This window comes from Triturus cristatus, chromosome 12, assembly GCF_964204655.1.
Source record: "Triturus cristatus chromosome 12, aTriCri1.1, whole genome shotgun sequence".
NCBI classification, from domain to species: Eukaryota; Metazoa; Chordata; class Amphibia; order Caudata; family Salamandridae; genus Triturus; species Triturus cristatus.
The window spans coordinates 3,164,683-3,192,583 of NC_140595.1; the positions used below are offsets into that span (position 1 = coordinate 3,164,683).

The following is a 27,901-nucleotide window of genomic DNA, read 5'->3' on the forward strand; positions in this document are numbered from 1 at the left end:
TGGGGCTTTAGGAAAATATAATGGAAAAAGTCAAAATTCATCCAGTTTAAATGTACACACAAAGTCATCTCTTAAAACCATTTCCAGGTCATAGCTGTCTATAGGAACAGCAACTAGAGCTGGACTGGAGGCAGGTGAGCATGGCTGGCGGTAGGCGCTTAGAGGGAAAAGGTGCAGTAGGGAGAGGATATGAGGGGCTCATATTGGAGGCGAAAGACAAAAGGAAAAGGCTAACAGAGGAACAAGTAGGGTGCAAGGGGGAGGGATGATGGAAAGAGTTAAAAAAACAGATATCATAGCAGTAAGTCCAGAGGCAGAAGGAGCAGAGAGAGAGAGAGAGCGAAAGGGGACAGAGGAGGAACAGAAAAAGGTGTGACAGTCAGTGAAAAAAAAGGAGGGATATAAAGGGTTATGAAGGCCAGGAAGTGGCAGAAAGGAAGACAGACAGGAAAGGAACGGACAGTCACAGACACGTTGGGGGACAAGGATGGAAGAATGGATGTGGAAGGATGGACAGGCAACAGAGGGGTAGACGCAGAAGGGAGATGAGAAGGAAAGGAGGTAAATATGGAGAAGGGCGGGAAGAAGAGATGAGCAGCGAGAAGAGGAACTGGTGGGAGGAAAAGTGTACAGAAGGGAATCGAGCAGTAAAAGGAAAATTAAAGGAAGGAGAGGTAGAGAGGAAGTGAAGGAGGAGGGGTGCAGGAAAGAGGGATCAAGCAAGGAGAGAAAGGAGGTAAGGAGGAAATGAGAGAGGACTGAAAGAGGGCAACTGCAAAAGAGAGGGAAAGAGGCTCACATCAAAATGTCCAGAGGGACATGTGGGAGAGGACAGTTTAAGGAAAGAGATAGCAAGGAGGCGGCATTGAAAAGTAGGTGGGAGAGGGAGAGAGGAAGTAGGAAGAAAAAGGAGGAAGAGAAGGAAGTGGTAGAGAAAGAAGGAGCAGAGGTGGAGAGTGAGGGTAAGGAGTATAAAGGGCGAAAGTATAGGGCAGAAGAAGAAAGGAATGGGGATGGGTTAAAGAGGGACAGGGGCAGGATCTAAAATAGTAAAGAGTTCTAAAGGAGGGAAGGAAAAAGAGAGACGTGGGAGGGATGGGAATGAGGGAAGAAGAAAGTGGGAGAGAGAAAAGATGGAGGGGCACCTAATAGGAGACAAAGGAAGGATAGAGGCAGGAGCAAGATACAAATGAGAGACGAGGATGGAGAGATGAAGAGAAAGGAATGGTTAACGGAATGAGGGGAGAGGAATGAGGGATAGAGGAGGGATGTGGAAACGATTGAGGGAAAAGGATGGAGTAGACGGGAAAGAGCAAGGGGAGAAAGGGGCAGAAGAGGGATGGGCAGGAGGGCTCAAGGAGGAAAGGAGGGACAGGTATGAGGAAATAGGATAAGAAGAAGGGCGAGAGAAACAAGATACTGGTGCATGAGAGAAGAGGAAGGAGTGAGAAGAAGAATGAACAGAGGATGAGAGATACATTGAGAAAGGAGATAGAAGAAAGGAGTTAGAAAATGGGGGACAGGCAGGGGCGAGGAGAGAAGGTGAAAGGAAGGAGGAGTAGAGAGCGGGACAAGCATGAGGGGGAAGGAATGAGGGAGGGAGAGCGAGAGAGAGAGGGTGAAAGGAGATGTAAGTGGAAGTCTAAGGGTGACAAGTCGGGGATAGATGTAGGAGAGACAGGCGGGAGTGTGTAGAGAGGTAAAGGGAGAGAAATGTGGGTCAAGCATTAGGGGAGAGAAGAGCGTGGGACAAAAGTAGGTGGGCAGGCATGGCGGGTGCAACATGAGGGATCGGAAGAGGATGAAGAGAGAGAGAGGGGGAAGGAAGTGGTAAGAGGGAAAATGGAGGGACGGAATGGCCAAAGGAGGGACAGTCATAAGGAGATAGGGAGAGAGGAAGGAGGAAAAATGAAGAAGAGATGCATGACAGGAAAGGAAAAGTGAAGGGAGGGAGGAAAGATAAGGAGAAAGAGTGAAAAGGAGCTAGAAAAAGGAGGATGGGTTGGGGTGAGGAAGAAGGGCTAAGGAAGGAGGGAGAGAAGGGGCATGCAGGAGGAAGTGGAAGGAGGTAGGGGTAGGAGCAAGAGAGGAAGGAGGGAGGTAGAAAAGAAAGTGAGAGAGAACAAGCAACAGATAAAGGAAAGATAGAGGTTGTGCCCATTAGAAGGAAAGCATTTTCTTTCATGTGGTTTTGAGGAGTTGTGAATGGAGTAGAGTAAAACAGTAGAAGAACCTGGGGGAGCATTTGTTGAAGGAAGGAATTGTGAAGACAATCAAGGAGCTCATTGTAGATCCAAACGACTAATTATTTTAATGGAATATCAGATAAATTATATTATCCATTGCTTAGTTGTCCAAAGGCAGAATCTTCAAGGTTAAGAAACTATGACATTCATTTAGGGCAAACTGCGATGGATTTCATGTCTACGCAAAGTTTTGCAACTGTTCTAGCCCGGGAATCTTCTTAAGAGTGTAATATATTGTTAGTTTGTTTAATTTTATTTATATTGTGTGGGCATTAATTAGTCTAAGAAATAATAGAAAATAAGAAAGAGGAAGGAAGAGTGAGGCTAGAGGGACGGGCAAGAGGGGAGAGGAAAGTGGCAGAGGATGGAGGTAGAAAGGATGAAGGGACACAGGCATGAGAGAGGCATGGTGAGTAAAAGGAGCCAGAGAGGAAGGGGATAGTGAAAAGAGACAGTCAGCAGAATTGAAAGAGGGTTAAAGGAAGGAAGGAGGAAAAGGCAGAGGGGAAGGAGGACGGGTGAAAAGAAACAGCATGAGCACAGGAACAAAGGCATGGGGCGGTGGAATTGGAGAGACATGGGAGATGGTAAGGAAGAAAAAGGAGGAGAGAAAGTGGAGAGAGACAGAAGACTAGAGAAAGGAGGGAAATAACAAGGAGTGGCCATAGAAGGAGAGTAAGAGGAACATGGCTGACAGGTTGAAGGAGAGAGGAAGGAGGAAAAGAAGGGAGGAGAAGAAATAAGAGGAGTGGTGAGAGGAGGGATAGAGACCAGTGATAGACCAGAAACTGGATCAGATGCAGGAGGGAGGGCAGCATCAGAAGTGACAAACAAAGGAGAGATTACAGACCAGGGATAGAGGAGAGGCAGGCAGTCAGTGAGAAGGAAAGAGGGACGAATGGCAGAGGAGAGAAGATAGAAGACTTGGAAGGAGTGACTGAGACAACAGAGGAAGAAGCATGGGGGATCTGGGAACAAGGATAAGAAATGAGTGGGCGAACACCAGGCAGGAAAGGCCTAGAGTGGAGAAAATGAGGTAAAGGAGAGAGCCAGGGAAGCTAGAAGGAGTGGGGACATAAGGAGAGGCCAGGAAGGCTGAAAGCTGTAAGCTGTGGGGACATAAGGAGAGAGCCAGGAAGGCTAGAAGCACTGGGGACATAAGGAGAGAGCCAGGAAGGCTAGAAGCAGTGGGAACGTAAAGTTAGAGCCAGGAAGGCTAGAAGCCCTGGGGACCTAAGGAGGGAGTCAGGAAGGCTAGAAGCCCTGGGTACATGAGGAGAGAGCCAGGAAGGCTAGAAGGATTTGGAACGTACAGAGAGAGCCAGGAAGGCTAGAAGCAGTGGGAACGTAAAGAGAGAGCCTGGAAGACTAGAAGCCCTGGGGACATAAGGAGAGAGCCAGGAAGGCTAGAAGCCCTGGGGACATAAGGAGAGAGCCAGGAAGGCTAGACGCACCGAGGACATAAGGAGAGAGCCAGGAAGGCTAGAAGCACCGGGGACATAAGGAGAGAGCCAGGAAGGCTAGAAGCACCGGAGACATAAGGAGAGAGCCAGGAAGGCTAGAAGCCCTGGGGACATAAGGAGAGAGCCAGGATGGCTAGAAGCCCTGGGGACATAAGGAGAGAGCCAGGGAGGACTTGACATGGCAGGCAGTAGATGAAAATCAAGGACAGAATCAAAGGGGCAGAGTATACTCCCCACCTCGCACACAAATTCTTGCTGCAGGCACGAGGGGCACCAACAGAAATCTACATGGCAGCTCCTCACCCAGAAGCACATGCCCACCCGAGATTCAGCGCACACAAAACGTTTGTGCAAATGGCGCTTTCCCTTCAGAGCCTGTGCAAAGTGAAGGTGCCCAGTGGGCTGTGCGAACAGAACATCTGCTCGATGCAATTGGAGTGTCTACTCTGGGTTGTGCAAAGTGTCCACCACGGGTCAATGCAAACAAAGTGTCCGTTTGGGGTCTGTGCGAACAGTGTCCACTCTGTACCGCTGCAAATTGAATGTCCACATGCAAATGAAGAGTCTACTCGGGGTCTGTGCAAACGTTGTCCACGCTGCTCGGATGCAAATAATGTGTCTTGCCAAACATTGTCCACTCTGTACCGCAGCAAACATCCAAATGTAGGGTATTCTTGCAGTCTGTGCAAACAGTTCCTGCTCAGTACCATTGCAAATGGAATATCTGTGAAAATGCAAAGGAAGGGTCTGCGTAAACATTATCCACTCTGTACAGATGCAAATGGAGTGTCCACTCTGTGAAAATGCAAAGGAAGGGACTGCGTAAACATTATCCACTCTGTGCAGATGCAAATGGAGTGTCCACTCTGTGAAAATGCAAAAGAAGGGTGTGCTTGGGGTCTGTGCAAACAGTCTACACTCTGCAGCGGTGCAAATGGAGTGTCCACTCTAAAAATGGAAACAAAGGGTATTCTCTGGGTCTGTGCAAACAGTGTCCACTCTGCACGGGTGCAAGTGGACTGTCCACTCTGAAAATGGAAACTGAGGGTATTCTCTGAGTCTGTGCAAACAGTGTCCACTCTGCACCGGTGCAAATGGAGTGTCAACTCTGAAAATGGAAACAAAGGGTATTCTCTGGGTCTGTGCAAACAGTGTCCACTCTGCATGGGTGCAAGTGGAGTGTCCACTCTGAAAATGGAAACAAAGGGTATTCTCTGGGTCTGTGCAAACAGTGTCCACTCTGCACCAGTGCAAATGGAGTGTCCACTCTGAAAATGAAATCAAAGGGTATTCTCGGGGTCTGTGGAAACAGTGTCCACTCTGTACAGGTGCAAATGGAGTGTCCACTCTGTGAAAATGCAAACAAAGGGTATTTCTTGGGGTCTGTGCAAACAGTGTCCACTTTGCACAGGTGCAAATGGAGTGTCCACTCTAAAAATGGAAACAAAGGGTATTCACTGGGTCTGTGCAAACAGTGTCTACACTCTGCACCGTTGCAAGTGGAGTGTTCACTCTGTGAAAATGCAAACAAAGGGTATTCTCGGGGTCTGTGCAAACAGTGTCCACTCTGCACCAGTGCAAATGGAGTGTCCACTCTGTGAAAATGCAAACAGAGGGTATTCTCGGGGTCTGTGCAAACAGTGTACACTCTGCACCGGTGCAAATGGAGTGTCCACTCTGAAAATGCAAACAAAGGGTATTCTTGGGGTCTGTGCAAACTGTCTACACTCTGCACCGGTGCAAATGGAGTGTCCACTCTGTGAAAATGCAAACAAAGGGTATTCTCGGGGTCTGTGTAAACAGTCTACACTCTGCACCGGTGCAAATGGAGTGTCCACTCTAAAAATGCAAACAAAGGGTATTCTCGGGGTCTGTGCAAACAGTGCCACTCTGTGAAAATGCAAACAAAGGGTATTCTCGGGGTCTGTGTAAACAGTGTCCACTCTACACCAGTGCAAATGGAGTGTCCACTCTGAAAATGGAAACAAAGGGTATTCTCTGGGTCTGTGCAAACAGTGTCCACTCTGCACGGGTGCAAGTGGAGTGTCCACTCTGTGAAAATGCAAACAAAGGGTATTCTCGGGGTCTGTGCAAAGAGTGTCCACTCTGCACCGGTGCAAATGGAGTATCCACTCTGTGAAAATGCAAACAAAGAGTGTTCTCGAGGTCTGTGCAAACAGTGTGCACTCTGCACCGGTGCAAATGGAGTGTCCACTCTGTGAAAATGCAAACAAAGGGTATTCTCGGGGTCTGTGCAAACAGTGTCCACTCTGCACGGATGCAAATGTAGTGTCCACTCTGAAAATGGAAACAAAGGGTATTGTCAGGGTCTTTGCAAACAGTGGGCACTCTGCACAGGTGCAAATGGAGTGTCCACTCTAAAAATGGAAACAAATCGTATTCTCGGGATCTGTGCAAACAGTGTCCACTCAGCACCAGTGCACATGGAGTGTCCACACTGTAAAAATGCAAACTAACGGTATTCTCGGGGTCTGTGCAAACAGTGTCCACTCTGCACGGGTGCAAATCGAGTGTCCACTCTGTGAACATGCAAACAAAGGGTATTCTCCAGGTCTGTGCAAACATTGTCTACTCTGCACCGGTGCAAATGGAGTGTCCACTCTGAAAATGGAAACTAAAGGTATTCTCGGGGTCTGTGCAAACAGTGCCTAATCTGCATGGTTGCAAGTGGAGTGTCCACTCTGAAAATGGAAACATAGCGTATTCTCTGGGTCTGTGCAAAGTGTCCACTCTGCACCGGTGCAAATGGAGTGTCCACTCTGAAAATGCAAACAAAGGGTATTCTCGGGGTCTGTGGAAACAGTGTCCACTCTGTACAGCTGCAAATGGAGTGTCCACTCTGTGAAAATGCAAAAGAAGGGTGTGCTTGGGGTCTGTGCAAACAGTCTACACTCTGCAGCGGTGCAAATGGAGTGTCCACTCTAAAAATGGAAACAAAGGGTATTCTCTGGGTCTGTGCAAACAGTGTCCACTCTGCACGGGTGCAAGTGGACTGTCCACTCTGAAAATGGAAACTGAGGGTATTCTCTGAGTCTGTGCAAACAGTGTCCACTCTGCACCGGTGCAAATGGAGTGTCAACTCTGAAAATGGAAACAAAGGGTATTCTCTGGGTCTGTGCAAACAGTGTCCACTCTGCATGGGTGCAAGTGGAGTGTCCACTCTGAAAATGGAAACAAAGGGTATTCTCTGGGTCTGTGCAAACAGTGTCCACTCTGCACCAGTGCAAATGGAGTGTCCACTCTGAAAATGAAATCAAAGGGTATTCTCGGGGTCTGTGGAAACAGTGTCCACTCTGTACAGGTGCAAATGGAGTGTCCACTCTGTGAAAATGCAAACAAAGGGTATTTCTTGGGGTCTGTGCAAACAGTGTCCACTTTGCACAGGTGCAAATGGAGTGTCCACTCTAAAAATGGAAACAAAGGGTATTCACTGGGTCTGTGCAAACAGTGTCTACACTCTGCACCGTTGCAAGTGGAGTGTTCACTCTGTGAAAATGCAAACAAAGGGTATTCTCGGGGTCTGTGCAAACAGTGTCCACTCTGCACCAGTGCAAATGGAGTGTCCACTCTGTGAAAATGCAAACAGAGGGTATTCTCGGGGTCTGTGCAAACAGTGTACACTCTGCACTGGTGCAAATGGAGTGTCCACTCTGAAAATGCAAACAAAGGGTATTCTTGGGGTCTGTGCAAACTGTCTACACTCTGCACCGGTGCAAATGGAGTGTCCACTCTGTGAAAATGCAAACAAAGGGTATTCTCGGGGTCTGTGTAAACAGTCTACACTCTGCACCGGTGCAAATGGAGTGTCCACTCTAAAAATGCAAACAAAGGGTATTCTCGGGGTCTGTGCAAACAGTGCCACTCTGTGAAAATGCAAACAAAGGGTATTCTCGGGGTCTGTGTAAACAGTGTCCACTCTACACCAGTGCAAATGGAGTGTCCACTCTGAAAATGGAAACAAAGGGTATTCTCTGGGTCTGTGCAAACAGTGTCCACTCTGCACGGGTGCAAGTGGAGTGTCCACTCTGTGAAAATGCAAACAAAGGGTATTCTCGGGGTCTGTGCAAAGAGTGTCCACTCTGCACCGGTGCAAATGGAGTATCCACTCTGTGAAAATGCAAACAAAGAGTGTTCTCGAGGTCTGTGCAAACAGTGTGCACTCTGCACCGGTGCAAATGGAGTGTCCACTCTGTGAAAATGCAAACAAAGGGTATTCTCGGGGTCTGTGCAAACAGTGTCCACTCTGCACGGATGCAAATGTAGTGTCCACTCTGAAAATGGAAACAAAGGGTATTGTCAGGGTCTTTGCAAACAGTGGGCACTCTGCACAGGTGCAAATGGAGTGTCCACTCTAAAAATGGAAACAAATCGTATTCTCGGGATCTGTGCAAACAGTGTCCACTCGGCACCAGTGCAAATGGAGTGTCCACACTGTAAAAATGCAAACTAACGGTATTCTCGGGGTCTGTGCAAACAGTGTCCACTCTGCACGGGTGCAAATCGAGTGTCCACTCTGTGAACATGCAAACAAAGGGTATTCTCCAGGTCTGTGCAAACATTGTCTACTCTGCACCGGTGCAAATGGAGTGTCCACTCTGAAAATGGAAACTAAAGGTATTCTCGGGGTCTGTGCAAACAGTGCCTAATCTGCATGGTTGCAAGTGGAGTGTCCACTCTGAAAATGGAAACATAGCGTATTCTCTGGGTCTGTGCAAAGTGTCCACTCTGCACCGGTGCAAATGGAGTGTCCACTCTGAAAATGCAAACAAAGGGTATTCTCGGGGTCTGTGGAAACAGTGTCCACTCTGTACAGCTGCAAATGGAGTGTCCACTCTGTGAAAATGCAAACAAAGTGCATTCTCGGGCTCTGTGCAGTGTCCACTCTGCACAGGTGCAAATGGAGTGTCCACTCTGAAAATGGAAACAAAGGGTATTCTCGGGGTCTGTGCAAACAGTGTACAATCTGCACCGGTGCAAATGGAGTGTCCACTATGTGAAAATGCACACAAAGGGTATTTCTGTGAAAATGCAAACAAAGGGTATTCTCGGGGTCTGTGCAAACAGTGTCTACTCTGCACAGGTGCAAATGGAGTGTCTACTCTGTGAAATGCAAACAAAGGGTATTCTCAGGGTCTGTGCAAACAGTGTCCACTCTGCACGGATGCAAATGTAGTGTCCACTCTGAAAATGGAAACAAAGGGTATTCTCGGGGTCTGTGCAAACAGTATCCACTCTGCACGGGTGCAAATGGAGTGTCCACTCTGTGAAAATGCAAACAAAGGGTATTCTCTGGGTCTGTGCAAACAGTGTCCACTCTGCACAGGTGCAAATGGAGTGTCCACTCTAAAAATGGAAACAAATCGTATTCTCGGGATCTGTGCAAACAGTGTCCACTCGGCACCGGTGCAAATGGAGTGTCCACACTGTAAAAATGGAAACTAAGGGTATTCTCGGGGTCTGTGCAAACAGTGTCCACTCTGCACGGGTGCAAGTGGACTGTCCACTCTGAAAATGGAAACTAAGGGTATTCTCTGAGTCTGTGCAAACAGTGTCCACTCTGCACCGGTGCAAAGGGAGTGTCAACTCTGAAAATGGAAACAAAGGGTATTCTCTGGGTCTGTGCAAACAGAGTCCACTCTGCATGGGTGCAAGTGGAGTGTCCACTCTGAAAATGGAAACAAAGGGTATTCTCTGGGTCTGTGCAAACAGTGTCCACTCTGCACCAGTGCAAATGGAGTGTCCACTCTGAAAATGAAATCAAAGGGTATTCTCGGGGTCTGTGGAAACAGTGTCCACTCTGTACAGGTGCAAATGGAGTGTCCACCCTGTGAAAATGCAAACAAAGGGTATTTCTTGGGGTCTGTGCAAACAGTGTCCACTTTGCACAGGTGCAAATGGAGTGTCCACTCTAAAAATGGAAACAAAGGGTATTCACTGGGTCTGTGCAAACAGTGTCTACACTCTGCACCGTTGCAAGTGGAGTGTTCACTCTGTGAAAATGCAAACAAAGGGTATTCTCGCTCGGGGTCTGTGCAAACAGTGTCCAATCTGCACCAGTGCAAATGGAGTGTCCACTCTGTGAAAATGCAAACAAAGGGTATTCTCGGGGTCTGTGCAAACAGTGTCCACTCTGCACCAGTGCAAATGGAGTGTCCACTCTGTGAAAATGCAAACAGAGGGTATTCTCGGGGTCTGTGCAAACAGTGTACACTCTGCACCGGTGCAAATGGAGTGTCCACTCTGAAAATGCAAACAAAGGGTATTCTTGGGGTCTGTGCAAACTGTCTGCACTCTGCACCGGTGCAAATGGAGTGTCCACTCTGTGAAAATGCAAACAAAGGGTATTCTCGGGGTCTGTGTAAACAGTCTACACTCTGCACCGGTGCAAATGGAGTGTCCACTCTAAAAATGCAAACAAAGGGTATTCTCGGGGTCTGTGCAAACAGTGCCACTCTGTGAAAATGCAAACAAAGGGTATTCTCGGGGTCTGTGTAAACAGTGTCCACTCTACACCAGTGCAAATGGAGTGTCCACTCTGAAAATGGAAACAAAGGGTATTCTCTGGGTCTGTGCAAACAGTGTCCACTCTGCACGGGTGCAAGTGGAGTGTCCACTCTGTGAAAATGCAAACAAAGGGTATTCTCGGGGTCTGTGCAAAGAGTGTCCACTCTGCACCGGTGCAAATGGAGTATCCACTCTGTGAAAATGCAAACAAAGAGTGTTCTCGAGGTCTGTGCAAACAGTGTGCACTCTGCACCGGTGCAAATGGAGTGTCCACTCTGTGAAAATGCAAACAAAGGGTATTCTCGGGGTCTGTGCAAACAGTGTCCACTCTGCACGGATGCAAATGTAGTGTCCACTCTGAAAATGGAAACAAAGGGTATTGTCAGGGTCTGTGCAAACAGTGGGCACTCTGCACAGGTGCAAATGGAGTGTCCACTCTAAAAATGGAAACAAATCGTATTCTCGGGATCTGTGCAAACAGTGTCCACTCGGCACCGGTGCAAATGAAGTGTCCACACTGTAAAAATGCAAACTAACGGTATTCTCGGGGTCTGTGCAAACAGTGTCCACTCTGCACGGGTGCAAATCGAGTGTCCACTCTGTGAACATGCAAACAAAGGGTATTCTCCAGGTCTGTGCAAACATTGTCTACTCTGCACCGGTGCAAATGGAGTGTCCACTCTGAAAATGGAAACTAAAGGTATTCTCGGGGTCTGTGCAAACAGTGCCTAATCTGCATGGTTGCAAGTGGAGTGTCCACTCTGAAAATGGAAACATAGCGTATTCTCTGGGTCTGTGCAAAGTGTCCACTCTGCACCGGTGCAAATGGAGTGTCCACTCTGAAAATGCAAACAAAGGGTATTCTCGGGGTCTGTGGAAACAGTGTCCACTCTGTACAGCTGCAAATGGAGTGTCCACTCTGTGAAAATGCAAACAAAGGGTATTCTCGGGGTCTGTGTAAACAGTGTCCACTCTACACCAGTGCAAATGGAGTGTCCACTCTGAAAATGGAAACAAAGGGTATTCTCTGGGTCTGTGCAAACAGTGTCCACTCTGCACGGGTGCAAGTGGAGTGTCCACTCTGTGAAAATGCAAACAAAGGGTATTCTCGGGGTCTGTGCAAAGAGTGTCCACTCTGCACCGGTGCAAATGGAGTATCCACTCTGTGAAAATGCAAACAAAGAGTGTTCTCGAGGTCTGTGCAAACAGTGTGCACTCTGCACCGGTGCAAATGGAGTGTCCACTCTGTGAAAATGCAAACAAAGGGTATTCTCGGGGTCTGTGCAAACAGTGTCCACTCTGCACGGATGCAAATGTAGTGTCCACTCTGAAAATGGAAACAAAGGGTATTGTCAGGGTCTGTGCAAACAGTGGGCACTCTGCACAGGTGCAAATGGAGTGTCCACTCTAAAAATGGAAACAAATCGTATTCTCGGGATCTGTGCAAACAGTGTCCACTCGGCACCGGTGCAAATGGAGTGTCCACACTGTAAAAATGCAAACTAACGGTATTCTCGGGGTCTGTGCAAACAGTGTCCACTCTGCACGGGTGCAAATCGAGTGTCCACTCTGTGAACATGCAAACAAAGGGTATTCTCCAGGTCTGTGCAAACATTGTCTACTCTGCACCGGTGCAAATGGAGTGTCCACTCTGAAAATGGAAACTAAAGGTATTCTCGGGGTCTGTGCAAACAGTGCCTAATCTGCATGGTTGCAAGTGGAGTTTCCACTCTGAAAATGGAAACATAGCGTATTCTCTGGGTCTGTGCAAAGTGTCCACTCTGTACCGGTGCAAATGGAGTGTCCACTCTGAAAATGCAAACAAAGGGTATTCTCGGGGTCTGTGGAAACAGTGTCCACTCTGTACAGCTGCAAATGGAGTGTCCACTCTGTGAAAATGCAAACAAAGTGCATTCTCGGGCTCTGTGCAGTGTCCACTCTGCACAGGTGCAAATGGAGTGTCCACTCTGAAAATGGAAACAAAGGGTATTCTCGGGGTCTGTGCAAACAGTGTACACTCTGCACCGGTGCAAATGGAGTGTCCACTATGTGAAAATGCACACAAAGGGTATTTCTGTGAAAATGCAAACAAAGGGTATTCTCGGGGTCTGTGCAAACAGTGTCTACTCTGCACAGGTGCAAATGGAGTGTCTACTCTGTGAAATGCAAACAAAGGGTATTCTCGGGGTCTGTGCAAACAGTGTCCACTCTGCACGGATGCAAATGTAGTGTCCACTCTGAAAATGGAAACAAAGGGTATTCTCGGGGTCTGTGCAAACAGTATCCACTCTGCACGGGTGCAAATGGAGTGTCCACTCTGTGAAAATGCAAACAAAGGGTATTCTCTGGGTCTGTGCAAACAGTGTCCACTCTGCACAGGTGCAAATGGAGTGTCCATTCTAAAAATGGAAACAAATCGTATTCTCGGGATGTGTGCAAACAGTGTCCACTCGGCACCGGTGCAAATGGAGTGTCCACACTGTAAAAATGCAAACTAACGGTATTCTCGGGGTCTGTCCAAACAGTGTCCACTCTGCACGGGTGCAAATCGAGTGTCCACTCTGTGAACATGCAAACAAAGGGTATTCTCCAGGTCTGTGCAAACATTGTCCACTCTGCACCGGTGCAAATGGAGTGTCCACTCAGAAAATGGAAACTAAGGGTATTCTCGGGGTCTGTGCAAGCAGTGCCTAATCTGCACGGGTGCAACTGGAGTGTCCACTCTGAAAATGGAAACATAGGGTATTCTCTGGGTCTGTGCAAACAGTGTCCACTCTGCACCAGTGCAAATGGAGTGTCCACTCTGAAAATGCAAGCAAAGGGTATTCTCGCGGTCTGTGGAAACAGTGTCCACTCTGTACAGGTGCAAATGGAGTGTCCACTCTGTGAAAATGCAAACAAAGGGTATTCTCGGGCTCTGTGCAGTGTCCACTCTGCACAGGTGCAAATGGAGTGTCCACTCTGAAAATGGAAACAAAGGGTATTCTCGGGGTCTGTGCAATCAGTGTACACTCTGCACCGGTGCAAATGGAGTGTCCACTCTGTGAAAATGCAAACAAAGGGTATTCTCGGGGTCTGTGCAAACAGTGTCCACTCTGCACGGGTGCAAATAGAGTGTCCACTCTGTGAAAATGCACACAAAGGGTATTTCTTGGGGTCTGTGCAATCAGTGTACACTCTGCACCGGTGCAAATGGAGTGTCCACTCTGTGAAAATGCAAACAAAGGGTATTCTCGGGGTCTGTGCAAACAGTGTCCACTCTGCATGGGTGCAAATGGAGTGTTCACTCTGTGAAAATGCAAACAAAGGGTATTCTCTGGGTCTGTGCAAACAGTGTCCACTCTGCACAGGTGCAAATGGAGTGTCCACTCTAAAAATGGAAACAAATCGTATTTTCGGGATTTGTGCAAACAGTGTCCACTCGGCACCGGTGCAAATGGAGTGTCCACTCTGTAAAAATGCAAACTAAGGGTATTCTCGGGGTCTGTGCAAACAGTGTCCACTCTGCACGGGTGCAAATTGAGTGCCCACTCTGTGAAAATGCAAACAAAGGGTATTCTCCAGGTCTGTGCAAACATTGTCCACTCTGCACGGATGCAAATGTAGTGTCCACTTTGTGAAAATGCAAAGAAACGGTATTCTCGGGGTCTGTGCAAACAGTGTCCACTCTGCACAGGTGCAAATGGAGTGTCTACTCTGTGAAATGCAAACAAAGGGTATTCTCGGGGTCTGTGCAAACAGTGTCCACTCTGCACGGATGCAAATGTAGTGTCCACTCTGAAAATGGAAACAAAGGGTATTCTCGGGGTCTGTGCAAACAGTGTCCACTCTGCACGGGTGCAAATGGAGCGTCCACTCTGAAAATGAAATCAAAGGGTATTCTCGGGGTCTGTGGAAACAGTGTCCACTCTGCACCGGTGCAAATGGAGTGTCCACACTGTAAAAATGCAAACTAAAGGTATTCTCGGGGTCTGTGCAAACAGTGTCCACTCTGCACCAGTGCAAATGAAGTGTCCACTCTGAAAATGGAAACTAAGGGTATTCTCGGGGTCTGTGCAAACAGTGCCTAATCTGCACGGGTGCAAGTGGAGTGTCCACTCTGTGAAAATGCACACAAAGGGTATTTCTTGGGGTCTGTGCAAACAGTGTCCACTCTGCACGGGTGCAAATGGAGCGTCCACTCTGAAAATGAAATCAAAGGGTATTCTCGGGGTCTGTGGAAACAGTGTCCACTCTGCACCGGTGCAAATGGAGTGTCCACACTGTAAAAATGCAAACTAAAGGTATTCTCGGGGTCTGTGCAAACAGTGTCCACTCTGCACCAGTGCAAATGAAGTGTCCACTCTGAAAATGGAAACTAAGGGTATTCTCGGGGTCTGTGCTAACAGTGCCTAATCTGCACGGGTGCAAGTGGAGTGTCCACTCTGTGAAAATGCACACAAAGGGTATTTCTTGGGGTCTGTGCAAACAGTTTCCACTTTGCACAGGTGCAAATGGAGTGTCCACTCTGAAAATGGAAACAAAGGGTATTCTCGGGATCTGTGCAAACAGTGTCCACTCTGCATGGGTGCAAATGGAGTGTCCACTCTGTGAAAATGCAAACAAAGGGTATTCTCTGGGTCTGTGCAAACAGTGTCCACTCTGCACAGGTGCAAATGGAGTGTCCACTCTAAAAATGGAAACAAATCGTATTCTCGGGATCTGTGCAAACAGTGTCCACTCGGCACCGGTGCAAATGGAGTGTCCACACTGTAAAAATGCAAACTAAGGGTATTCTCGGGGTCTGTGCAAACAGTGTCCACTCTGCACGGGTGCAAATTGAGTGCCAACTCTGTGAAAATGCAAACAAAGGGTATTCTCCAGGTCTGTGCAAACATTGTCCACTCTGCACGGATGCAAATGTAGTGTCCACTCTGATAATGGAAACAAAGGGTATTCTCGGGGTCTGTGCAAACAGTGTCCACTTTGCACAGGTGCAAATGGAGTGTCCACACTGTAAAAATGCAAACTAACGGTATTCTCGGGGTCTGTCCAAACAGTGTCCACTCTGCACGGGTGCAAATCGAGTGTCCACTCTGTGAACATGCAAACAAAGGGTATTCTCCAGGTCTGTGCAAACATTGTCCACTCTGTACCGGTGCAAATGGAGTGTCCACTCAGAAAATGGAAACTAAGGGTATTCTCGGGGTCTGTGCAAGCAGTGCCTAATCTGCACGGGTGCAACTGGAGTGTCCACTCTGAAAATGGAAACATAGGGTATTCTCTGGGTCTGTGCAAACAGTGTCCACTCTGCACCGGTGCAAATGGAGTGTCCACTCTGAAAATGCAAGCAAAGGGTATTCTCGGGGTCTGTGCAAACAGTGTCCACTCTGCACGGGTGCAAATAGAGTGTCCACTCTGTGAAAATGCACACAAAGGGTATTTCTTGGGGTCTGTGCAATCAGTGTACACTCTGCACCGGTGCAAATGGAGTGTCCACTCTGTGAAAATGCAAACAAAGGGTATTCTCGGGGTCTGTGCAAACAGTGTCCACTCTGCATGGGTGCAAATGGAGTGTTCACTCTGTGAAAATGCAAACAAAGGGTATTCTCTGGGTCTGTGCAAACAGTGTCCACTCTGCACAGGTGCAAATGGAGTGTCCACTCTAAAAATGGAAACAAAGGGTATTCTCTGGGTCTGTGCAAACAGTGTCCACTCTGCACCAGTGCAAATGGAGTGTCCACTCTGAAAATGGAAACTAAGGGTATTCTCGGGGTCTGTGCAGGTAAAGGCTCACAATTAGTAATGTTTTGCATGGGCAGAAGCGCTATACAAGGATAGTACCAATTTACCTACCTTTTACCTTTTGTAGGGCCTGCATGCGTTGTGCTATATTAGTTGTGGCACGCAACCACCTGAGCAAACGTCATTAAATGTGAACCCAGTGTATTCCCATGAGACCCCTGCAAAAGGAGAGTTTGCGTAGGGTCTGTGTTCGGTTAAATTGGGGAGAAAGAGCAGTCTTGAGTGTCCTCCTGAAGGTGTAGAGTCGTCAGTACATTTCAAGACAGGGAGGGTGATAGTTCCAGAGCTGGGGACCTTGGATAGAGAAAGCTCTACCGCCAGATCACCTCTTGCTACACTCAAAGTTGGTGAGAGCTTGAGCAGGAGTGAATCTAACCCCTCTCACTGGTTGGTGAGGGGAGAATGTGCACAAGGAAGTAGGGCGAGGCCAGAAACTGTACATCGATGTAGATTTAACTCTTCCCAAAGAAGCAACTGGTGAGCAGATGACTGTCTGAGGACACTTGATCCTGAGACGATAAAGGCTCTGGGCCCCAGACACTTGAGCTGTTGCAGACTCTTGTCAGATACTCACAGACTCCCATATGGACGCTGTTATCTGTGGAGGACACAAAGAAAGCTATCGCTGCCTGGACCTCGTGGTTGTAGAGAGATGAAAGGCGCATGTTTTAATGACATTTACATCTGCTGAGCCAGGGTCAGTCGTGTGCCCTCTCGAAGGGTTAGAACTTTTAAGACCAGGGCAAGGGACTCTCCCAGTCCTGGGAGCCAGATATTAACAGGCCTGACAGAAGCTAGGCTGCCAACCACCATGCCTTTGGTCTGCTTGGGATGAATCGTCAAGTAGTCCCATCTCCGCCATCAGTCGCTCCTCTTAGCTCGTCACTGGGAGGAGGGCACAATCCTGACTGAGATGGAGTGTCTGCGGAAGGGCTTGGAGGTAGGAACAGGTGGTACACATATATGTGCTGAAGAATAATATCAGCAAAGCAGCTCCTTGAGGCACCACAGGACCTGTGTCCAAGGGGCGGGGGCGGGGGGTTGGGCTGAGAGGTGGCGAGATGCCACCACCGAAGTTTGGTTATACAAAGATTTAACCTACATAAGACACAGTGGAGACTAACACGAGGGAACCTGCTCTGAATAGAGGGACCAACACTGTTGAGGAGTGGTCGCACTGTTGAGGAGTGGTCGCACTGTTGAGGAATGGTCGCACTGCTGAGGAGTGGTCTCACTGTTGAGGAGTGGTCTCACTGTTGAGGAGTGGTCGCACTGTTGAGGAGTGGTCTCACTGTTGAGTGGTGGCACTGTTGAGGAGTGGTGGCACTGTTGAGGAGTGGTCTCACTGTTGAGGAGTGGTGGCACTGTTGAGGAGTGGTCGCACTGTTGAGGAGTGGGCGCACTGTTGAGGAATGGTCGCACTGCTGAGGAGTGGTCTCACTGCTGAGGAGTGATCTCACTGTTGAGAAGTGGTCGCACTGTTGAGGAGTGGTCTCACTGTTGAGTGGTGGCACTGTTGAGGAGTGGTGGCACTGTTGAGGAGTGGTGGCACTGTTGAGGAGTGGTCTCACTGTTGAGGAGTGGTCTCACTGTTGAGGAGTGGTCGCACTGTTGAGTGGTGGCACTGTTGAGGAGTGGTCGCACGGTTGAGGAGTGGTCGCACTATTGAGGAGTGGTCTCACTGTTGAGTGGTGGCACTGTTGAGGAGTGGTCTCACTGTTGAGGAGTGGTCTCACTGTTGAGGAGTGGTGGCACTGTTGAGGAGTGGTCTCACTGTTGAGGAGTGGTCTCACTGTTGAGGAGTGGTCTCACTGTTGAGTGGTGGCACTGTTGAGGAGTGATGGCACTGTTGAGGAGTGGTGGCACTGTTGAGGAGTGGTCTCACTGTTGAGGAGTGGTCTCACTGTTGAGGAGTGGAGGCACTGTTGAGGTTGCTCAGATTTCATCCATAACAGCGGTATTTACTGCTTCCGCTCCCAGGCGTGGCGGGCAGCAGCCTGCAGCAGGAGATGAGCCTGTAATGGACACAGCACAGCAAGGTCGAACACTGTTGGGGGCCCCGCAAGACAGGTCCCAGTTCATAGGTTGTGAAATCAGTGGGATCAGCTGGGAGCTGAGCAAAGAGCAGTGTCGCCACGACTTGTACAGCCGGGCAGTGCATGCGCTCAGTGACTACTCTGACCCTCCCAAGGAGCCTGCAGAGCCGCAGGACACAGGGCAACACCTTGAAGAAGAACCGAACCAGCAGCACCCGGAGACCCTGCGCAGAGCTGGAGGACTGGACCCGGCGGCGCTCAGGCGGCAGGGCAGGGTCCCTCGGGGGGCAGGTGGAGCTGGGGCAGGGTCCCTCGAGGGGCAGGTGGAGCTGGGGCAGGGTCCCTCGAGGGGCAGGTGGAGCTGGGGCAGGGTCCCTCGAGGGGCAGGTGGAGCTGGGGCAGGGTCCCTCGAGGGGCAGGTGGAGCTGGGGCAGGGTCCCTCGAGGGGCAGGTGGAGCTGGGGCAGGGTCCCTCGAGGGGCAGGTGGAGCTGGGGCAGGGTCCCTCGAGGGGCAGGTGGAGCTGGGGCAGGGTCCCTCGAGGGGCAGGTGGAGCTGAGGCAGGGTCCCTCGAGGGGCAGGTGGAGCTGGGGCAGGGTCCCTCGAGGGGCAGGTGGAGCTGGGGCAGGGTCCCTCGGGGGGCAGGTGGAGCTGGGGCAGGGTCCCTCGAGGGGCAGGTGGAGCTGGGGCAGGGTCCCTCGAGGGGCAGGTGGAGCTGGGGCAGGGTCCCTCGAGGGGCAGGTGGAGCTGAGGCAGGGTCCCTCGAGGGGCAGGTGGAGCTGGGGCAGGGTCCCTCGAGGGGCAGGTGGAGCTGAGGCAGGGTCCCTCGTCAGTGTCTGGGCGTCAAACAGAACTCATCTGATATCAGCATAGACTGAGGCCACGTGAGAGCGCGGAGTCAAGGGACATAGATGAGGAAGTGAATTCATGGAGGTAAACTCCAGTACAGGATTTGCACATTTTCATGTGATGGCCACAAGATACCCCCTTACCCCTCATTATGAGCAGATGACACTGGAAGCTGGAAGGATAGGAATCAGATAGAGACAGGCAGGGAGAAGAGAGATAGGTGGAGAAAGAAAGAGGAAGCGGGAAGTAAGGGGGGCAAAAAGGAGGAGGCAGAGAAAAAGAGGGGAGAGAGTTAAAGAAAAAAGAGTGCTCAGTGAAGAGAGAGAGAGGGAGAGAGAGGGAGAGAGAGAGAGAGAGAGAGAGAGATCTGAGGGGCTAAGGGACAGGTGGAGACAAAGCGACAGAAAGAGAAGACTCCAAGGGAACATAAACTTGTAGTGGAGAAAGCATTGAAAGCAGAGCGGCCCAGAGGAGTAAAACAGGAGGAGGGGTGGGGGGATCATAGGCATGGAGTGGTGAGGCAGGAGGGACACAGACAGGGGAATCATTGAAGGGGGAAGAGGCAGGATGGGCAGAGGGTGATCATAGGGAGGATATGTGCAGGCAGAAGGGACTGGGCAGGAGGAGGAGTAGAGGCATGGGAGAGTGGGCACTGGAGGAAGCAACAGAAACAGGGGGGACAGAGGCAGAAGGGTCAGAGGAAAGAGACAGGAAGGAAGGGCAGAGCCTTCTTACTGTTATCTCTCCTGCCTCTGAGGCGGGGGACCGGGGCAGAAGGATCAGATGAAGGGGGCAGAGGCAAGAGAGGCAGACGAAGGGGGCAGAGGCGAGAGGGGCAGAGGAAGGGGGCAGAGGCAAGAGGGGCAGAGGCACGAGGGGCAGACGAAAGGGGCAGAGGCAAGAGGGTCCAACGAAGGGGGCAGAGGCAAGCGTGTCATACGAAGTGGGAAGAGGCAAGAGGGTCAGACGAACGGGGCAGAGGCGAGAGGGTCAGAGAGAGAACAGCCTGGAAGGACGAGAGAAAGAGGAAAAGGGCACTGAGGCAGGAAATGCACAGGCAGATGGATCATGGAAGTAGGGTCAGAGGAAGGAGATAGAGGCAGGAAGTTCAGAGGAAGGAGAGCAAGGAAGGGCGAGGGACATTAAAAAAGGAACTTAGAAAGGAGGTTCAGAGGGAAAAGGGCGAAGAGATACAAGGACATAGGGAAGAGGGCCAGAGGGAGGAGGATGGGAGGATGAGAGCCCGGAAAGACGAGCGACGCAGGAGGAAAGGACTGAGGCAGGAGGGGCAGATGGGGGAGGACCTGAGGATGAAGGAATGAGCACCAGTTGGAGGAGGACTGGGGAAGGAGGGACAGAAGGAAGAGGGATAGAAGGAAGGAGGGACAGACGGAGGGTCACAGTTGCAATGATCAGGTCTTGCACTGAAGTCTTTGACCTGCTAAGTGAATCACTTTTTCCGAAACAGACCCCAAGAGAATAGTGCCCTTCAGCCTACACCGCAAGGGTGCCTTGGGTTCCAGTGGGTGCCCTCTGGTCTTCCGAAGCGCCCTGTGCCCCGGGGGTACCCTGCAGCCTTGTGAAGGGCCAGTGCCCCCGGGGTGCTCCTGCCCTTGTAAAGATCCATATGGCTCAGGGCGCCCCCCTAGCCTCGCTTATCCTCAGTTTCCTTTTCTGGGCGGCCACCAAAGGGTACTTAGATCTTGTATAAGACTATACATGCTGCAATATTTAGATTAAGGCTGTGCTTAAAGCAGTATTTTTAACTGAAGCAGTATTTTTTTAACATTTGTATGTGAACTATTCTGTTCATAAGTCTGTATGTTGTGCAGCCGACCCAGAGAAGATTAATGCAGGATTGAACCCCCAACCCCCACTCCCAGGTAAGTACCCCCTCCCAGGAGACTATAAAGTACAGGGGGGGACCCCAGTATCTCCAGCCACAGGATGAGACGCCAGACCGCAGGCGAGCAGCGGCCTCACAGAAGATGAATGCACGTTTGAGGAGCACTCACTGCAGATGTCCTCACAGCCCAGCGAGCAGCAACCACCCAGGGAAACATCCTCCCACTGCAGCCAAAGTGAGCAAGATCTCCCCATGTGAGCAGCCACCCACCCCGGTGAGCATCTGGGCCTCCGAAGAAGGGGGTGGCCTTGCCTTTCCTCCAAGAGTGCAAGTCTTGGTGCAGGTCTTTAGTGCAGCAGTCAGTGGGTGCATTGTACAGTAGGCGCATTGTACAGTAGCGCATTGTACAGTAGGCACATTGTACAGTAGGCACATTGTACAGTAGGCGCATTGTACAGTATGTGCATTGAACATAGGTGTGCAGATGGGCCCAGTCTTGGCTCTAAACTCCCCATCATGAAGTGCAAGCCCAGACATCTCACAGCTGCAACTTCGCACCTGAACCCCCAATCTGGAACCATGTGACTGAAACTCTTCCCCTCACATCTCCTATTGGGGTTTGAGGGTCCCATGCTGCACCTTTCAGTAGGAAGGATAAAAGTATTTAGTGAACACAGGTGGCAGCTATTTTCTTCAAAGTGCAGGAAGCAGAGAGCAGTGGTGTCTGGTGGACTTGGCGTTAAGCAGCCCATCATGAAGCAAAAGATGGCACGGTACGTGGGCTGGAGTTCCCAGGCCCTCACAAATTGAAAGGTGGCAAAGTACGTGGCTTGGCATTTCACAGTCCTCAGGAAGCAAAAGGTTACGCAGTCCCTCACAAAGCGAAAGGTGGCACAGTAAACGTGGCCTTGCGATACTCAATCCCTCATAAAGTGAAAAGTGTCCCAAAACGTGGGCTGAGTTTCTTGGTTCCTTTTGACTCATGCAACCACTTGGGCATTTACACATCTCAAGAACCTCTTGGCACAAATAGAAAAGCAATGTAGTGGGTAAGCTAGAGACCTGGCTGTCACCAACAGTCCAGAAGCTCCAGAAGTGCTCCAGAGGGGACAGACACACTGGGGAAAGGAACCGAGAGTAACTCGCAGGCCCTTCTTCCTCAATTCATCTTCTAGAAAGGGGCACATTCTTCCTGAAGTTAGTGCCTGACTTTATTTTGCAAAACGTTGTATGGACTATAGCAGGAGAGTCTAATCCCATTCTGAGTTCGGGGTCCCCCATCAGCTATAGCTTCTAGTGTCACTCAGCATGCAGTTTTTCCACCGGTTTCTCACTCACTGCCTGGGCAGGAGTGGGGCTTGGGGTGTAGTTGAAGGGAGTCACCCGCATGGCCTTGCTGGGGGAGCTGTGTCTGCTGGACGGAAAGTTCCCCAGGGTGCCAGAGGTACCTTCATGGGCAAAGGAGATGGCTGGCACACTCTTGATTTGATCTCTGCCGTAGAATGGGACACCTTGGACAACACTGGATCCCATGTGCCGGTGAAGTGCGCTTTCAGCCTCGCCGTGGGATTGGGCCTGTCCATTCTCCAGAGTAGGGGATGTACTAGAATTGGTTTTAGAAATGGCAAAGTCCTCTGTCTGTACGACAGCATCACTGGTCTTCCTCTGAACCTCGGCGAGAGACAGCGAGGCCTCATCTTCTACAGAGCTCTCCACGAGGGGCAGCGCTGAGGAGGGAAGGGTGTTTTTCAGGATCTGCGGGATGTCTTCATCTCGGATCCTCTTCCAGGTACCCTTCCTCAGTGCCAGCGGCTGGCCATACTCCCTGCCATCTGGCTCAGTTCTCTGCTGCTGTAGGCGACTTGGTCTTTCTTCGCTTCTGCTCTTCCCGCAAGACTCAGAGCAGGAGGACAGGTTTGAAGAAGGACTATTGGACCTTCGGCGGATGTTGATCTGAGGGGAAGAGTAGTGTCTCTTTAAAGTCTCTGCTTGGGAGGAGCTGGGTTTTACAGGTAGCCTGGATGGGCTCTCTGAGCTTGTCCTCCTGGGGGGCCTCTCCCCCTGGAGATTCTTGTCAAGAGGCATTGCCCTGGCCACTGGTGGCGCCTGACTGTGTCCCATGGGTGTCTGTACTTTGAGCTCCTCACACCTGGAGGAGCATAGGAATACTGCTGGCAGCCCAGACTGTACCGTCCTCCGGGGCGATCCTCTTTGTGCTAAGGGGGACCGGGGCCCTGGAGTGGAGCGGTCTGACCTGTGGTGCATGAGCAGGTTGGAAGACTCTTTGATGAATGTCAACTGCCTCAAGAACCCAGACCTGTCCGACTCGCTGCTGCTCGACCTCGCAGATGACATCCTCACTAAGTTGAGCCTGTTGGCCTGGAATGACCGCGGCCCACCAAGGCCTTGTCTGGTAGGAGTCACAGACCCTGCAGTGGCTGCAGTCATCGCTCTAACAGGGATACCCCTGGGGACTGGCTTCTGCATGAATGGGATCCGAACAGGAGACTTCTGCGTCTTGTTGTTGGGAGATGAAGACTTGCTTGTTGGTTTTGAATTTGGAACCGGCTGACTCAAAGCTGTCTGTGCCCTTTGAGCTACCGGCGGTTTACTAGTAGACTGCGAAGGAGATGGCAGTTTCTTCTGCGGTTGCCGACATGGGGTGGAAGTCCTTGAAGACCCTGAGGATGGTCCTGCAGGCATTCTAGCTGGAGGGGTGGCGCTTCTTTTGGGTAAGCTGAGGTTAGTCGTATCTGCTGGTGCGGCTGGTCTGTGCAAGCTCCGAGACCTAGGTTGGATCTGGGAGGGACTCTTGGGGGTGGCATTGACTTTGTCACCCACCTTCTTTGTGGTAGGGGGAGATGTGGCTGAAGATTTGTCAACACTCGGCACGTAGATAACAGTTCTGCCTCTAAAAACCACTGGGACGTTGGGATTGGCCTTCTGTGGGCCACCCGTGGCACAGGATTTGTTCATCTTCCCTGCCGTCTGTCTCGACTCTTGCAGTTTCTTGCTCTCTTGCAGTGGCCTAGTGCGATCTTTCTTCACGAGAGAGATTCCGTCTTTCCTGCGGTGGTTGTTTGGTTTCCCTTCAAGAGAATGCTGCAGCGTGGAACCCATCGACATCCCAGAAACGAAAGACAAGATGGACTCTGACTCAGAAGAAGGTTCCTTGGACACAGAAGCAGCTGCCTGATGCAGCCAGGTCACAACGGAGTCCGCCCCCTCCTGAATTGCCTTCCACTGCACGCTGTCCAGATCGGACGCTCTGTCGGACAGAGTGTCCTCCCCCAGCTCAGGCTCACGCTTGCGCGCCCACTCCTTGACAGCCTTCTGGCTCCGGCTGCTGCTGGTATGCTGCTTCTGCTTGCGCTCAGCATTCCTCCTCCTGGCTGAATGCCTCCTCTTCCTCGGCGCCGTGGAGCTGTTGTATTCTTGCAGCAACTTGTTTTCAGAGTTTTGGCCAAGCAAACCGCCGGGGCGCTGCCCCCCTTTGGCCCTCGAGTCTGCCGTGCCATGCATTCTGGCAGTAACTGTCTGCCTTTTCATTTTGGCCTGAAGCTTGGATTTTTCCCAGGTTTCGTGGCCGTCGAGGTCACTTGAGGAGCTTGTTGAAGAACTAAGAGAGTAGCAGGGTGGTGTTTCATCTATGATTAGGTTGTTCTGCAGCTTTGCAGCTGAGATTTTAGTTTTTGGATGGGATGATTGTCTAAGTGTTTGGGCAGCTTCTTTCTTGTCTGGGCCAGTATTGCGACTCGGTTTTCTCTGAGCTTTGATGGGTTCTTTGCTCTTTCTGGGCGAATCCCTGGTTACCTTGAGTGAATCATCAGAGTCGTTTTCGTAGAAGCAGTAAACGGCCTCTTCCGTCGGTGTTGTGTGGCATATGGACTGAAATGCACGGTTGCCACGAGGATGGTCTTCCGTTGTTTGGGGGCCTCCTTCTTGTTGTACTCCAGTGCTGTGTTTTATAATGTTTAGATCCAGGTGAGGACCCCGCTTGAGGGGTGGTGCATGGTGACTTGTTCGTACGTCCCTTGTGTGATTGGTTCTCCCGTGGGTGGCAGAACTGGCACTCCCTTTGTGCCTGTGCGTGCTGTGACCCTTGGCAGCAGTGACCGCGTTGGGCCTTTTGCTTGTTGGAGCAGGTGCATTTCTGTGCGAAGGAAGATGATGTCTTGTCCCTTGGCGAACTGCTGGTTGACTACTGTTGCCCCTCTCCATTCTTGATTTTGGATGAGGCCTAGAGTCCCTCTCACCTTTCAGTGGGTACTGTAGGGTTTCATCGCTGAGCGAAGTTCCGCTGGAGAAATTAACTGGAGTTCCTTCTGCTGAGTCTGTGATGGAGGAGTCATCTTTAAAGACTTCTTTCTCTGGACGCATGGATCTGGGTCCCCCTGGCTGGGCATTGGCGGGCACCAGCATATAAACTGGCAAGTGGAGGGGCTTTTTAGTCTGAGTGTTCAAGGGCTGGCCAGGCAGGCTGGTAAGCAGCGAGGTCTTCACTCTCTGCAGCCGGGCAGGCATGGCGGAGCTGATGCACTCTTTCAGAATGTCAGTGTCCTCCTCAGAATACAGCTCATGCCTCTCAGTTCGTCTTAATACATCACCAAGCCGGTCATCCCTCCCGTCCTCCCTTTTCTCATGGGCCACAAAGTTCAGGTGACCTCTCTCTGGGAACGGAGGGATTAGTTTTAGCTCAACATCTTTCTGGATGTAGTGCTCATGCAGCGGGAGAGCGCTTAGGCTTGATGCACATGAGAAGTTCTCCGTGGGTTTCTCCACGGTGAAGTAGATCATGGAATCGATATCGGGAGGGATGTGGAAACGCTCTTTGAAATCTGTGATCTCCATGAACTTTTTGACATTGTTCTCCCACTGTATATTGAATTGACTGGTTTCTCGTTCGGGGTGTCCACAGGGGTCAAAGCATGGGGTCTTGCTCCTGCTTGGGGGCATAGTCTGTCCGGGGCTATCAGGAAGCTCACTAGGGCTAACGGTGCCGCTGATCATCCCGCTGCAGGGATCGCTCTGGATAGAGCTAGCGATGGACGGACTCTCAAAACTCCCCAAGGAGCTGACGGAGCTGCAGCGACTCATGACCAGCGGGGTCTCTTGGATGTAGTTCTCCGATGAACTCGAAGGTGTCATGTCGTCATTCCTGGACGGAGATGTTTCTCGTAAGAAAATCTTCTCCTGCTTTGGATACGGGATAACCATTGGCTGGGAGCTTGTGGGAGTCTCTGATGATCCTTCGGAAAGGCCGTGCTCTTCCTTTGTGGTTGTTCTGTGGGTCCTCAAGTGGTGCCCCTCGCTTCCCTCCACCTCATGCATGTCTAAGGAGGACTCACTGTCCATCTCGTTCTCGCTATCCATCTCGCGCCCATCTAAGATATTGTCAGCAGAGGAGATAGAGGACAGGGAGCTGCATCTAGAGAAGCAGATGGGAGTGCCCTCCAGGGAGTATTTGTGGGCAGTCTCCTGTCCTACGCTTGTTGGTGTGAGAGCAGGCAGTTTTTCCGGGACTATACTTAGGTTTTCACACAGCTGGGAAGGCACGATGGGAAGCCATGCTTGCTTCCTGCCTGCCAGCGTTGGATAGTAACTACTGCTGGAGAAGCCTAACCCGGAAGCTAAATTACTGGGCGCCATGCTTTCCATCACAGGGACATGCTGATAGGATGGGGAGAGCTTGATGGTGTGAACTAGAGGTTCGACAGGAGGCTGGTTGCTTGGATTCGTTTCCCATCGGGGTTCTTTCCCTCCAGAATCACAACTATTGTGAGAATTTGGGATAGAAACAATTTTTTTTGCTTGTTCGTAAAGGTCTTTGATATCGGCTTTCTCCTGTTGAGGGAGCTCCTTGTCTTGGGCCCACGAAGGGTTGATTTTCTCCAGCTTGCTGTGCAGTGTGTGTTTTAGGTCCAACCTGCTGGGCCGCTTCTGGTACCTCTGTAGCTCGTCCTTGTAGTCCAGGAAGGGTGCCCGGGTGCAGGGCTTCATGTGCTCCTTGGTGCAGTAGCCGTCGCTTGTGCTCCCGCTATTTAGGCTGTCGTTAGACAAACTCGTGTATGCAGTTTTCAGCCGAAGCAAAGTGTGGGCTCTGCTGAGACTTTCACGCTTTGCAAGCCCACTGGTGTCAGAGAGCCTACATGGTGAGCAGGACTGGGCCCTGGCTTCGTTAATGTCATCAGAGCCATATTGCCAGTCAATGCAGTGGTCTTCTGAGCTCAGGCTGAAGCTGTCATCTGAAGACGTGTGCATGGTAGAGATGTCCTCCACCAGTTTGTCTATCTTGGCCACAGTAGTGGTGATTTTTGTGGCGAGCTTCTCCGCTGCAATAGAGACGTCATCCTCAGAGGAAGGATGCTTGTTTAGCTCCAGGTGCTTGCTGTTTTCATCTTTCTCAGGCTCAGGGACCCTTCTCTGAGTGACAGCCCTAGGCAAGCCCTGACCCTGGAGGAAAGAGGAATTTAGGAACATGGACAACACAGAAGAGTTTCCTGTCTCGACTCCAGAGGAGGAGACGTTGGGCACCTCGTCATCGTCAAAACAGCCTGAGTCAGAGGCATAATCTTTCACCAAGCTCTCCATGTGCCTGAGCGGCTTCTTCAGGGCCTGTGCTTTCAAGCCCTGCTTCTCCATGGTCTCAAAGGTCTGTGCCAGGTGTTTGGCATCGAGCTCGGCCTCCAGGGCCTTCTGCTTCCGCATATAAAGGGAGGGCATGCAGGAGCCGGGGGAGATGACCGCAGCATCCTTGTACTTGAGAGGCCGGTTAGTGAGAAGGTTCCTCAGCGCAGCTGCACTGCCCATGGCGATCATCTTGTGCTTGGAGTGGATGAGGTTCCGCAGCATGCTGACTCCGCCCAGGTCCCACAGCAGCTCCTGGTCCTTGGGGTTCCGGGCGGACAGGTTCCACAGCGTTCCGCAGGCATTGCTGACGATGGTCAGGCTGTGGGACCTCAGGTGCTGGAGCAGCGTCTGGAGACAGTTGTGGTCCCGGAGAATTTGCCTGTAAAACATGAGACATTGTTTGTTATATTTCACTGTAAGATAGGTTGCAGGAGGATGTTTGCACGTGAGTGTTAATCTATTTTTCACCACAGTAGACGTCTCTGTGCACAACTAAACACTGAGTGGCAAAGGAGGGACGTTTC

The 27,901-nt window shown here is 50.8% G+C and overlaps 1 protein-coding gene across 1 annotated transcript in view; it reads right to left on the reverse strand.

Moving 5' to 3' along the window:
- The window catches only part of APC2 (APC regulator of Wnt signaling pathway 2), a 185,614-nt gene continuing 157,713 nt past the window's right edge, over positions 1-27,901 (reverse strand). Inside the window, exon 16 of the mRNA XM_085639194.1 lies at positions 1-27,756. Coding sequence (XP_085495320.1) covers positions 22,047-27,756 — 5,710 coding nt within the window. The 3' untranslated portion in view covers positions 1-22,046. The remainder of the gene's footprint in view (positions 27,757-27,901) is intronic.